This window comes from Limulus polyphemus, unplaced genomic scaffold (assembly GCF_000517525.1).
Source record: "Limulus polyphemus unplaced genomic scaffold, Limulus_polyphemus-2.1.2 Scaffold1506, whole genome shotgun sequence".
Lineage (NCBI taxonomy): Eukaryota > Metazoa > Arthropoda > Merostomata > Xiphosura > Limulidae > Limulus > Limulus polyphemus.
Window position 1 is genome coordinate 163,681 of NW_013667116.1, and position 15,359 is coordinate 179,039.

Below are 15,359 nucleotides of genomic sequence, written 5' to 3' on the forward strand. Positions count from 1 at the left end.
ACTACTACATTAGTAAGTTGAAACTATTATCAAAATCTTACCAAAAATTACACATTACTACTACATTAGTAAGTTGAGACTATTATCAAAATCTTACCAAACATTACACATTACTACTACATTAGTAAGTTGAGACTATTATCAAAATCTTACCAAACATTACACATTTCTACTACATTAGTAAGTTGGGACTATCAAAATCTTACTGAACATTACACATCACTACTACATTAGTAAGTTGAGACTATTATCAAAATCTTACTGAACATTACACATTACTACTACATTAGTAAGTTGAGACTATTATCAAAATCTTACCGAACATTACACATTACTACTACATTAGTAAGTTGAGGCTATCCAAATCTTACTGAACATTACACATTACTACTACAATTACAAAACAAAATTTAATAAATGGTACTATGATTATTCAACATACACCAAATAGGAATGAAACAGAATTAAAAAAGCCTTTCTAATAAAACAACTTAAACCTTCTATCAATAAATGACCTGGTGTTGCACTTAATAAAACAACTTAAACTTTCTATCAATAAACGACCTGGTGTTGCACTTAATAAAACAACTTAAACTTTCTATCAATAAATGACCTGGTGTTGCACTTAGTAAAACAACTTAAACCTTCTATCAATAAACGACCTGGTGTTGCACTTAATAAAACAACTTAAACCTTCTATCAATAAATGACCTGGTGTTGCACTTAGTAAAACAACTTAAACCTTCTATCAATAAACGACCTGGTGTTGCACTTAATGAAACAACTTGAACCTTCTATTAATAAATGACCTGGTGTTGCACTTTATATTTTTTAACATGTTCAAAATGTCATTTATTTTAATTTTCTCATTCTGTGTGTATACACCCTTATAAATGAAATTGTTTTGTAAGGTGTCTGGTCAACATTGATGAAACATCAACATAACTGTTCTTTTATATCCAATTTTTAGCTGTTTTATACCTTATTTATAACAAAATTTATTGGATATCACCAGAACTTTCAACATTGAATATCTAATTTAACCAGCGATGCAAAAACACACACACTCAGTCAAAGCACTGCTATTATTTTCAGTAGAAAAAATGAAGTTTCTAGATTAGAACTTAGTTATAAGTTGTTAAGTAGGTTTCAGAAATGTTTCATGTAGAGTTAGTGAAATACTGCTACTCTTATCCTTGTTGTCTTGTTTTAAAATAAGAACCAAAAACAAATACATGTAACAACTTTGAATGAATAAATAATATATTATCTACTCTGAATTCTAACTTTGGATAATCTTTTTACCTCTCCTAAAATAGTTTTTACTCTAGTTATATTTATCTTTTATGTGTGGTGCATTTTATTTTCATTCTTGTTGTCTGAAAAGTTGCTTTATACTCCTCTCTGTGTGAGTGAGGCAACAAAGTCCTATTATTACATGCATCTTCTGTTATCGAATGTTAGATGCTTGTTTAGAAGACTAAATGTTTTAAATATCTGTGATGTTATCATTATATTAAAATGTTTTTGGAGCCTCACCATGTCTTTACAGTCCATGTAACCACAAACTGGTCACATTCTGTATGACAACTGTGCATCTTGACAAGAGTTCTGTAGCTCAGTTTCCATTATAATGAGTTAATTATTTTGGGCCAGAAACTCCATTAATATTGGGGGGAAATAATAAACTTACTGGGGAAGGGGGCAAGTGAGTGCTTACCCCTTCTGTATTTTTGTTCTAGTTTTGTGTTTTATAGAATGCTATTGATTTTCCATATCTTCAGATTGAACACCTGCAAGTATTAACTACAGAATATTGAGAGATTAATTTTTCTCAATTTTCTCCAGAACAAATTATGAACAAGTAAAAGCAGAGCGAGACAAGCTGAGAGTAAACTTGGCAGAAGCCAACACAAGAGCTGTTCTTCTCGCTCAAGAAGTGGATGATCATCATGCAAAGTTAGAAAAGGCTTCTCAGAACAAACTAATGTAAGATCTCTATTACAATCACATTTTGATTGTGTTTAGGTTATGTGCTTGAAAGTACAATTTATTGAATTGTTTTTTAATTAACTTTTAAAAATGTTGAACTTCTGTTTAATTCTTGATTGGAATTCCATTTAAACAAGTATAAATGAATTTTAAAACCGCAGTGTGCTACTTGGAGAAACTAGATATAGTGCAGTACCTGTGTGCAAAAAACAAAACGAATTTAAATAATGCTGTATAATGAACTTAAAAAGAAAATTTCTTGGATTCTGTTAGATATGTATGAACAAAAACAGTTCATTATGTGTAAACTTTATAAAAAATAATAGTTTTGCATATTACGAGTATTAAAGTAATTTTGTTAACAAATATTTCCAGTTAGATAACTTTAAACCATCTTTTGTTTTAGTAATAACTAACATTGTTGTTTACTTAAGAACAGTTTATTTTGTATATTTCTAGGTAGTATACTATATAAAACAATTAGCCACATTATTTTCTAAGTTATTTTTTTTTTTGTACTTTTGATTTATGTGGTTAGGTTGGTGACTGTTAATGTTTGAATTTATTGATGATAATAGTATATCATACATATTTTAATATTGGTAAAAGTTTTTAATCTTTTGTATCTTATAAACCTAAGTTACTTACATTTAGAGTAGAATAATTAAATTTAGATTATTATCATTTTGGAGAAGTAAAATTCATTTAAAAAACACTGAGTAAACTGTATGTTTTGTGTAAAAAAATGTGTATTGCATAATGACATGTTTTTCATTTAAAATCAGACATTACTTGAAATATAGCAGTACAGTCTGTTCTATATAGGCACATAGAAAAGAAGTACCAGGAACAGTTGCGAGAACTACAAGAAGAACTACAAAAAGATCGCGAATCACTAACTGCACAAACATCTCATCTTAAGCAGCAGCTTCAGGAGGAATTAGAGTTGGCACGAGATGAAGAAAATAAGCTTCGGGGCAGATTATCTGCTCTGCAGAATGTGAGAAATATTTGGATTACTCAAGGGAAAACTTACTGACAATAGTCTTTCAGTTGTTCAGTTTTATCAATTTGACCTAAAAAAAATGTTCAAGTGTGAAAAAACAACAACAATATTTCTATGAAGTATAAACACTTCAAAAAAACATGTTCAAGTGGGAAAAAACAACAACAATATTTCTATGAAGTATAAACACTTTAAAAAACATGTTCAAGTGTGAAAAAACAACAACAATATTTCTATAAAGTATAAACACTTCAAAAGACATGTTCAAGTGTGAAAAAACAAAACAATATTTCTATAAAGTATAAACACTTCCATTGAAGCAACCTTGATCAAAGTATATTTTTAGTTCACTGGTGTACAATACATGAAATTTAAAATGCATGCTTTAGGTACTTTGCTTTTTGTTTCATAAAAATCTTTATTTTTACTTTAGATCAAACCAACAAACAATTTTTTAATAAATACATCTTAATTATCATTCATGTCTACATTTCAAAACTGATACAGAACAGTCAGTAATGATAGGAGTAATAGTTCATTTTTCAAGTGAGTAAACAGTTTTGTAGCATCAAGGCTGTACTTCACACATAGCAAACAGTTTTTTTGTATCATTTTATCATGCAACAACTTATTAAAGTTTAAAATATATTGTTTCTTGTAGCTATTGTTAATAGATACCAGAACATATCTTTAAGTAAAAATGTAGTTAACTTCCTACAGATGACTTGAGTTGTGAATGTATTTAAGATCAATTTTGAACATCTCTGCAGGAAAACTCTCGTCTTGAGTTTGAAGTTCAAGAAACATCAGAAAAATTCAGTGAAGCCAAAAAGTTAAATGATGCACAACAGAAAGAAGTAGAGACTGTAGCAGAATTAAGAGAAAAGGTAGCTTCAAGAAAGAGAAAACACTTAACTGTTTTTGTGAAGATACAGTTTAAATTGTTTTCTTTGCAGCAAAATTGCAATTGTATATTTAACAACATCTTCAGAAAAAACAGTACAATATAAGATGATTTTGGAATGAGTAAATGAATTTGTATTTTGGTTTCATGAATTGTTTTTAATGTTGTAATTTCTATAATAAACATAAACCTTGAAGATAATATGATTTCTGTGAAAACATGTATTTATGAAATTGATTTAATTGTGTGGCATTCATCCATTATCAATGGTTGTGTTTTCTGTGTTTATGTAGGAATATGTATGTTTTAATATCAAAATTAATATTAACTTTAAATAAGAGCAAGCTTCTTACTTAGATGAAAAATGAAATTCAATCGGGCAGTGAGTATTTAATTACTTAATTTATTACTTTTCTAATGTTCTTACTTATAAAGATTAGAATGCATTGTTTCATCAGTTGGGTAACTTTGCTGTCAATGATATTTTTAGCCATAAACCCAATAATATCTCATACATTTTAGGCAGTTTAGGAGAGTTAGGTAGTCCTAAACCAGCATAATAAGCTAACAGTAGAAAACAATATCTATACTAAAAGTATCATTAAAGATATAATAGAGTATACTGGATCACTCAAACAGTAAAAGATATGATAGAGTATACTGGATCACTCAAACAGTAAATAATTTTAAAGAGTATACTGGATCACTCAAACAGTAAATAATTTTAAAGAGTATACTGGATCACTCAAACAGTAAAAGATATAATAGAGTATACTGGATCACTCAAATAGTAAAAGATATGACAGAGTATACTGGATCACTCAAACAGTAAAAAATATGGTAGAGTATACTGGATCACTCAAACAGTAAAAGATATGATAGAGTATACTGGATCACTCAAACAGTAAAAGATATGACAGTGTATACTGGATCACACAAACAGTAAAAGATACGACAGAGTATACTGGATCACTCAAACAGTAAAATATATGATAGAGTATACTGGATCACTCAAACAGTAAAATATATGATAGAGTATACTGGATCACTCAAACAGTAAAAGATATGACAGAGTATACTGGATCACTCAAACAGTAAATAATTTTAAAGAGTATACTGGATCACTCAAACAGTAAATAATTTTAAAGAGTATACTGGATCACTCAAACAGTAAAAGATATGACAGAGTATACTGTATCACTTAAACAGTAAAAGATATGACAGAGTATACTGGATCACTCAAATACAAAAATATATGATAGAGTATACTGGATCACCCAAACAGTAGTCCTTAGTTTGAAGTTCTGTTGTGGATTTAACTTTGTTCAACAATGTAATATTATTATAACAGTGTATTAGCAAACATTTCCACAATCCTCCTGAAAAATTCTTTATGACCAATGGAAACCCATTAAACAGCTTTGACAGCATAACTTTAGTGGACTCTGACATCTGAAGTAAGTTGCTATGACAAGTAGCAGGACAGAACCAATAGTACATCCAAAAACTAATTTTTATGAAGATACAAACACACTAAATAATAGTAAATGAATACCTGAATCATACAATAAATTACTAAAATATTGGTACTTTGACTAAATATAACTATGTTAAATGTAATAACTAGACAAATGATATATTAAACATACTATAAGATGTGTCTGACACAATTAATCCAACTTAACTAACCTCTTTCACTTAACAAAACTCATGGAGGAAATGATAAATAAACTTCTGAAATAGATAAAATTTTCTTTTATTAATGTTACCACTCACTCTTAAGTTATGAATTTGATTTCAAACATATTTAAAATGCTCTACATGGCTAAAAAAATACCCATGATGAGTTACTGTTTAAATATTTCGTGTACAAAGAAAATTTTGAAATTATTTTATTTTCTTCATTTGTGAAAAATAGTTTGTTTTTTTAATTTCTTCACAGTGCTCTAAAACTTTTAAGTGGCCAGGTTGTGTGTTACTTTGTTTATTTGTACTGTACACACCAGTTTTCTTGTACTGTTTCCACTTACCAGTAAATCTTTTTTGTTTGTTTTAAAATTTTGTATTTTTGGTCGTAGTGCTTTATCTGACTAGAAGTTTTTATATTCCTCCTCCTTACTTAATAGACATACCAAGTATATTATATAGTAATTAGCAGAGATAAAAAAACAACAAAATACTTGTGGTCAAATTAGTATCGTTATTGTAACAGAAATACAGGATTTCTAGAATAATATAAAAGAATTCTAATGGCAGCCACCAAAATCCATAAGTTCACTTGTCTTAGGCCTAACATTAATTAACTACTGCCTATATTCGATAAAGAGATATATTAACACTATAACTTGTGTACGTTTTTTGCTTTAGTTTAGTTAGGGCTCAGCTTTACTGCACTTAGTATGATCAAGAATTGCTTATAATGTTATTTTATGACCTGAATTAGACCTTTTCAAAAACTTTGATAACTGAAACACATATGATATTAAACTTTTTAAAGACTTTTCTGTTTCCTTCTCTCAGATTGCTGAGTTGGAATCTGGTCAAGACTTACTTCAGGACCAACAGTACCAGTCTCTTCTTCAAGAATGGGAACAGTTTAAAAAACAAAATAAGGTATGACATACCACTACAGTAGCAGTTTATCCAGTAAAAAGAAGTTTAAAAGAAAATAAAAATAAGAGATGTTACAGCAGACAACTAACAGTACATTAGATAAAATTCTGCAAGAAGGTTATCCACATTGTAGAAAACTTCAGATCTGTTATTATAATTGTTAATAAATGTGTCATTAAACTAAGATCCAAAACAAATAATAAAAACTAAAGCTAAAACTCTTTTTCTTTAGTAAAGTGAGTATTCTAGATAAACGCAAATTTTCATAAGGTTTTTCTTTGTATTTACTGTGCTGCCATCTTTTGTTACTGACGAATACTAGCTGTAGTTTTCTCAAAACAAAAAATCTTAGTTATATTTAAATTTTTTGGAATCCTGTCATAACACACATGTGTAGTTCCTTGCTTTTAGTTATTTATTGTGCTGCTGTCATTTATTGCTGACGTACGCTTGTTGTAATGCTCTCAAAATAAAATATCTTTGTTATATTTTAATATTTGTAATACTGTCATAATATGGATTTTAATTTTCCCTCAGGTTTCTACCCGTATGAGTATTTATAAATCTGTTTGTTTGTATGTAGAGTACTTTTAGTGTGAATTGAACTGTCACTTTATTTGAAGGTGTTTAAACTAATGATAAGAAGTGGTATTAATAGTAAAAATAATTTGGTTAGAATATGGAACACGCTATTCATTTTACACTGTTTATTGAATTGGACAGTTTTTATTTACTTGTGTCTGTCGTTTGATCCATTTCGTATTTTTGTTGTTAGGCAACTAATTTTATGTACGATTACAATATGTTAAATATAGTTGTAATTATTACAAAAAAAAGTTAAATTTTTAACATGAGGAGATTTATATCAGTCTATGTGTTCTGTTGGTAAAGATAATGAGTTAAAGATGATACTCTTAAGTGTAAGCATGTTCAAAGGTTTGAAAGAGAATGTTTATTACAACCTCTGAATTTTTTACTGTTATGTTTTATAAATGTTGAAATATACATATATATCTTCAGTAGGATAGAAGTATAACTAGCTCATATATTTATTTATAACACTTAAGAAAAAGTTCTCCTCAACTAAGACACGAATGTGGAAAAAAAGACAGTTGTAATTTTGTATCTCTTGCCAAGATAGCTGGTAGATTTAAGTCTTTGAAGCCTTCTATACCAGTTGGCACATTTCTGTCATTCTATTGACAATGTTTGAACTTTGTAATAGCCAGACTTCAAAGGATTAATAAGATGTTGAGTTTCACACTTTGATTTCCTATAGTCTTGCCAACTTAAAGTAAGTGTTACTTTGATTGTCTGTAGTCTTTCCAACTTACAGTAAGTGTTACTTTGATTGTCTATAGTCTTGCCAACTTAAAGTAAGTGTTACTTTGATTGTCTGTAGTCTTGCCAACTTACAGTAAATGTTACACTTTGATTGTCTTTAGTCTTGCCAACTTACAGTAAGTGTTACTTTGATTGTCTGTAGTCTTGCCAACTTACAGTAAATGTTACACTTTGATTGTCTTTAGTCTTGCTAACTTACAGTAAGTGTTACTTTGATTGTCTTTAGTCTTGCCAACTTACTGTAAATATTACACTTTGATTGTCTTTAGTCTTGCCAACTTACAGTAAGTGTTACTTTGATTGTCTGTAGTCTTGCCAACTTACAGTACATGTTACACTTTGATTGTTTGTTGTCTTGCCAACTTACAGTAAATGTTACACTTTGATTGTCTTTAGTCTTGCCAATTTACAGTAAATGTTACACTAATTTCCTTTGGTTTTGCCAAATTTATACCATGTTCCCTATTTTTAAACATATTAGAGTATTTATGAAAGAATTGTGCCTCCCTTCTGAAATATTAATAATTTGATTAATCATACAATCAGTACAATAAACCTCAATATTAGGAAATTATTGTACAAAAATAAAAGCTCCTATAACTAGTTAGGAATGTATTTTATTATTTTTACTGTATATGTTTGTTTATAATGTTTTTTGTTTTATTTGCATGTGCATTAGGCATCCATGTTCTCTATCTACATATATGTGCATTTTAATTTATTCCAGAAATTGAAAGAATAAAATATGAATAATTACCAAAGGTATAATGTTTAATCTCTTAGAATATCTTTACATTAAACTATAGGGTGTAACTTGCTCAAATGTGTTTTGAGGGGAGGTTTTTTTTTTTCAAACCAATATATTCACATAATAGGTACAGTGTTTTGGATATATTCTTGTTTCAAAACAATTTAGTTGCAACCGCTGCCTTGAAAAAACATTTTCATTAATATATTTCACTAACATTAGGAGCTTCAAGACCACAATGATGAACTGAGCTTGGAATTGGAGAGTTTGCGGCAACAGATTGCCACGACGAGTAGGCCACAAGGAAAGCGTCACAAGCGTATAGGGTCTTGGTTATCAGATTATAATAATAAAGGAGGTGCATCTGGTAGCCGATTAAAGAGGCGTGGAAGTGGTTCCTCTACCGGTAAGATTTTTATAATAGTCTGAACTTAGTTGTGAAGAAGTTTGTTTAATATACATTTCTTCCAGTTTTACCTGTATAAAAATTGAGAACAATGTTGACTGTTTGTTCAACGTATAGTGTCATTTGGATATTTGTAGGAAAGTAAAGATGAAAGTTTTGTTACCTAGCAGCTAGAACTCTGAATGCCTATGAAGCTAATTTCAGTATTTTTATTTCAAACAAACACTTACGACTTCGTTAAAAATGATATAAAGAATCTATTAAACTCCGAACAGGTAGAAATAGTTTAACAGTAGCCTATTAACATATTTAAAGCCACAACTACTGATCTCGTTTTAAACCACTGAGTGAAAGGTCTTCCTCCATAATTGTCTTGGTTTACACCAGGAGTCCCCTCTGATTTTATTTTTGTCTTTTATGAGCTCTTTTAGTGAAATTTGACTGAACTAAATCATGGATTTGTTAAATATTTTAACCAGTTTTCTCCAGATTCTCTTACCCTTCCCCCTCCCATTATGCTCATGTTTCTCAGCGGTAAGTCTGAAGGCTTATTATGCTAAAAACTGGGTCCCTTGGTGGGCACAACATAGATAGCCTATTGAGTAGCTTTGCGCTTAACAACAAACAAACAAATTCTTCAATTTTCCGTGGGATGCATGGTGGTAATACTTTTGATTCGTATGCTTCATCACAGTGTATAAAGTTAAAAAATAAAGTTAATTCCTTAATATGTTAATCTTCTTATCGTATCGATTTGAAATATGTTTTCACGTTATTTTGTGCTTTAGCAACATCACAGAATTAGTTGGAAGTTGTACAAATCTAACCTTAGACAGGGTAATTAGACCACATTACTGCGCGAAGTACATGTAATTGCAAAACTTATTACATTTCTAATTGCAGTTGTTTAAAAACAATCACAACGATAACTTTACTTCGACACCACAGGAGTCTTCATTAGACATCGATCTAGAAAGAAGAAGCATAATTAGATACTAAATTGTATACAGAACTTGGAAATTTATCTTTTATTCGTCACCAAGTTAAGGGACTGGGACTCGCTGTAGGAATTTTTATCGGGCACCAAACTGTTAATTGTTCTCTCAAAAAGTCTTCGTTACATATCAAACCTTAGATGAAACTCCAAAGTGATCGTGAGGCACCTACCCACCTACTGATGGATCTCGCAACAGGAGTCTTCGTTAGGCACCAAACTATTAATCGTTCTCTGAAAAAGTCTTCGCTACTTATCAAACTTTAAATGGAATTCCAAAGTAATGATGAGGCACCAACCAACTGATGGATCTCGCAACAGGAGTCTTCGTTAGACACCAAACTATTAATCGTTCTCTGAAAAAGTCTTCGCTACTTATCAAACTTTAAATGGAATTCCAAAGTAATGATGAGGCACCAACCAACTGATGGATCTCGCAACAGGAGCCTTCGTTAGGCACCAAAATTTTAATAGTATACGCAAGAGGGATCTATGTTAAGCATGAGAGTATCAAACTGTTGATGAAACTCTGAAGAGAAGGCGTAATTAGACAACAAACTACTGACGAAACTCGCAGAAGTCTTCATAAGGCTGCAGATAATTAATTGAACTTGCAAGAGAAGCCTTTATGTAACACCAAACTAACATCAATTAGAAAAGGAAGTTTCGTTTGAAAACGGGTGTGGCCTAGTGAATACGAGAGGCCATGATTCTTGCCCCGTTATCGTTAAAATACGCTCCTTACTTTGGGATTGTGAATGCACTATAAGAATGACGGTCAAATCCCATTATTCGAGGGAATCCTAAGTTGACGGTGGATGCTGCTGATTGGTTGCTTTCTCTCTAGTTTTCAGTTCAAAATTAGATTTACATATGCGCAAGTAGCTCTTATTTAATTTTAATTGTGCGAAAATTCTAAATATAACAAGAACATTAGACACCAATCGGAAGAACTGTTGGTGAAACTCGTAAAAAAAAGTTATCACGAAACACGAGGAACTACCATGGAACTACTATCCGGCAAAATCTCTAGAAGTAAAATAAATGTAAAAAATGGAACATTCGATAAACACCGAATTTGGTAGAATTAATTTCAAGGCTGCGAAAGCATTTATGTACCGTAAAAATCTAAACTAAGTAAACGGGCAAACGATAAATTTAGTTGGTAATCAATATTATATATATATATATATCCACGTCTTGTGCGTATTGTGTTTTATGTGTTTTAATTAACAGTCATGTTTCTCGCCTACGTACTTTCATCTTTATTAAGATCAATGTGAGTATATGTAAAATTAGTTTAATGTAATCAATTACTCGTGGAAGAAGTATTTCGTTTTTACATTAGCGGGAGTTGTTTACTTCGCCAACAATTTAAGGAACATGTTAATGTAGTACCAACGAGGGATCTATTATACATCATTAATTCATCTGCCACAGGTTTCAACAACGAAAGAAAGCGACGTAATTAGGCTGCAAAATTTTAAATTTAAATTAAACCAGCTCAGAATTCTGAAAGTAGGCTGGAATGTCAAATAAAGAAACTGATTTAACTTTCCATTAATGAGCACGAGATATATCTGTAATGTTAGTGAATCATTCATTAGAAGATTTTTTTTTCCTAGATAATTTTTAGCTGTCCAGTTTAACTTGTCTTATTTAAAATGAAAATAAATTGTTATTTAATTAATCTCGAACTCTGATAATATTAATAATAATAATATTGTTATTATTACGTTGTAATTTACAGTTACTTTGGATTTAGTTACATTTTTCATGTGTTTTGAGTTTTGAATCAGCTTTTCTTATTGTAGAATATACAAGTCAGAATATCATCTTGTGGATGAGGCAGAATAAGGTCTTTAAATTGTTAATTACTTTTTACTTCGAACATTGTCAAATTCTTTGTTTGTTTAAAACTCAGGTGAGAGAACAGTGATATAACCAAATTCTGTACAAGTTAAAGTTTTAAAAATCAATAAGATTGGTTGCCGAAGTTGTAACGTAGATTGCGATTTTAGATACGTTAGTCATTTTTAGGAAAACTTATTTTTGGCTGGAAAATGGTAACACAACTGTCATGTGCAAGATTTTTTAATGTGAAGTTTGGGATATTTTCCATCGAATTGGTAACATTGCATCGTGTCGTTATTATAATTTGTGTAAATTATATGTTTAGTCATGAAATTAATTTTCTTGGTGTTTTAGGAAGAAGAAAAACACTTTAATCATACCACAATATTGACGTCATTAAGGGGATTTTTGATAGTGTGATGGATTGGTCTGCACTGCTGTATCACAGTCTGAGGAATTAGCTTAGTTAAACATCCTCAGATTAAGGACTCATGAAAAAACAAACCTGAAGCATCCCACAATATTGATGGATTGGTCTCCACTGTTGTATGTATCACAGTCTGAGGAGGTTAACTTTGTTAAACCTCTTTAGACCAATGGTTAACTCGGGGAGAATGTTTACCAACATGAGGTTTTTTCAAGATAAAACAAAAAAGCACTTAACAACATGTCACATACTTAACTTCACAGGGGCCTTGCATGGCCAGCTGGTCAGGGCACTCGACTTGCAATTTGAGGGTTACGGGTTTGAATCCCAGTTCCATCAAATATGCTCACCCTTTCAGCCGTGGTGGTGTTATAATGTGATAGTCAATCCCACTATTCATTGGTAAAAGATCTGCTCAAGAGTTGGCAGATGGGTGGTGATGACTAGCTGCTTTTCCTCTAGCCTTTCACTGTTAAATTAGAGACAGCTAGCGCAGATGGCCCTTGTGTAGCTTTGCGCGAAATTCAAAACAAACAAACAAGCCTTGTTGTCATACATTTTATATTTTCTCATTTCGCGTGAAACAATCTTTGTCGTCTTAGTGTTTTGTAAAATTTCGCTGTCTCATGTTTTCAGAAATACTATAACCTCTCAACTAGTTCATTAAATACTTTTTTTTTACCTTAAGGGTGTGTTAAAAGTCATTGTCTCGTGTCTTATAAAAAAAAAAGTGTCACGTTTTTTACCGAATTTTTCTGGAAAAGTTTCCCGTCTTTAGTTAATACAAAATGTTTTCTTCGTATTTTCCGTCATGAAATTCGGAAACCTTCTGTTTTTCACATATATTTTATTTTCAAGTTAATTATTATGTTAACTTGTATATTTCAAATTATATATATATTTCAAGCGTTTCTTAAGTAGTGACCCCCCCCTCAGTGTCACAGAGGTATGTCTGTGGACTTACAATGCTAGAAATCTGGTTTTGATACCTGTGGTGGCCAGAGGACAGATAGCCCTTTGTGTAACTTTGCGCTTGACTACAAACAAACAAACTTAAATAATGCCTCTTGCTTTTCTTTTCTTGAATTAGCCAGATATTCTAGAAGTTTTCTCTTTCTTTCCAAACAATCCAACCAGTCCACTTTATTCATAAAGAAAGCCAGCATGTTTCTATAATCCACAAATATATTTATTGAAACATAAAAGCCAATTAGTATACTTTCTGAAGTAAGATACATCATTAATATGGATGAACTAGCATGTACATTAAATCAATTGGGAGACTCCCCTAACTCTATTGAAACCTAATATGCAAAGTGATGTATAAATCTTTAACTGTACTTGAACTCTCAAATGTAACTGAATAGTAATTAATCATGAAACTTTAAATTTTTTCCACTCAAGTAATATTCTAATGTGAGATAATACGTTGCACATGTTCAAATACATTACTCAATAATTTCGAGTTTGTTACTGTTTCTTGTGGCCATTAACAATGCTTGAATAGGAGGAATGTTTAGAAGAGTTATTTAAATGTTTGCTCACAGATTGATCTTGGTTTTGTTGAATGTTTTTCTCAGACTGTGGTCTGGAGTCTTGTCTAATTACCAGTTGTTCCATGTCTACAGCAAGTACACTGGCCAAATTTTCATAACTAGAATATTATTAATTCACATGTTATTATTATTATTATAACCAATAAAAACCACAAAGTGAGGCTTAATAAAAATAACAGTATTAAAATTGCACAAATCTGTGTTAAGGAGGTTTGTCAAACCTAGATACAGACGAAATAATTTTAGTATACTCACTCTTACGTGTAGGTTTACGATTTAAAAATTGTGTAATAATTTGAACGACTAAAGCCTGTGGGTAGGAGGTATCGTTAATAAAACAATAACATAGATAGTCAATTTTATTTTTTAATTTTCTTTGTTAATGCATATGCACTTAGCATTCTATAACATGATCTTGAAAATATAATTTTTTTGTGAGGAGTTCCATGGAAAAATTAAGTTACTGTTGAAGGGTTTATGATAAATTGAAGTGGTAAATGTATCGTTTCTTGTTACTTGAACTAAGGAAAAGAAAGCTGTTGATTACATTCAGCTTCTTTGGTAAAGGCTATCAAGGGACTGATACTGGTAATATGGTTAAAAAAATTCAAGGGTTTCAGTTTTGGTTTTTAAGGTTTCTTTAGCTATAAAATGAGCTTTGCTTAGTATTTAAAAATAAAACAACTTTCATTTAAACCAACTTGTAAGATTCACTCTCAAGCTAAGAAACTTTAAGCTACGACACTGTATACATGTACTGTAAATTAATGGCGAAAGCTTTCAGCTGACTTTTCAAAGGCTGATAATTTTGTAAACAAACTAGAAACGTTAATTCGCGAAGAAAATTACGAAACTGACCTCATCTCTAATGCGTATGAAATCGGGTTTAACTGGAAAATTCTCCTAAACATTATGAATAGGGGTAGCAGCGCCCTGTTATAAAATGTCTACCCAGAAAGTGACGATTTTGGTATGTGCTAATGCCTTTGTTATAAATCGCGAAATGTTCAAAATACGGTTACCCAGACCACCTTTGGTCCCAATTACTCTACTGTACTTAGAGAATGACTCAATTCGTAATTTTGTTCCTGTTTTGGAAAAAAAGAACGGAAGTTCAGCGCAAATATCAACGAAAAAACCAGAAAATGAGAAATTTGAAAATTATATTTACACGTGGTTTTTACAAAAGCAGTCACTCGGTCAGCTCATTTCGGGTCCTGCTCTTTGTGAAAAGGCAATAAATTTGAACACAAAACTTGACAGTAATCCATAATTCAAGGCAAGCACAGGATTATCGCACGTTAAACAAATAATAACTTCAACAATATCGCACGTTAAACAAACAATGACTCGTATGGTGTTGGAACTTCAACAATATCGCACGTTAAACAAATAATGACTCATATGGTGTTGGAACTTCAACAGTATCGCACGTTAAACAAATAATGACTCGTATGGTGTTGGAACTTCAACAACCAACACCATATGAGTCAATTATTTGTTTAACGTGCGATA

The 15,359-nt window shown here is 30.9% G+C and overlaps 1 protein-coding gene across 8 annotated transcripts in view; it reads left to right on the plus strand.

Moving 5' to 3' along the window:
- The window catches only part of LOC106463863 (ninein-like protein), a 156,543-nt gene that overhangs the window by 132,701 nt on the left and 8,483 nt on the right, over positions 1 to 15,359 (plus strand). For all 8 annotated transcript variants that reach the window (XM_022391483.1, XM_022391484.1, XM_022391486.1 and 5 more), the window contains 5 exons: positions 1,849 to 1,989; positions 2,818 to 2,992; positions 3,769 to 3,885; positions 6,423 to 6,515; positions 8,830 to 9,013. In XM_022391483.1, coding sequence (XP_022247191.1) covers positions 1,849 to 1,989; positions 2,818 to 2,992; positions 3,769 to 3,885; positions 6,423 to 6,515; positions 8,830 to 9,013 — 710 coding nt within the window. The remainder of the gene's footprint in view (positions 1 to 1,848; positions 1,990 to 2,817; positions 2,993 to 3,768; positions 3,886 to 6,422; positions 6,516 to 8,829; positions 9,014 to 15,359) is intronic.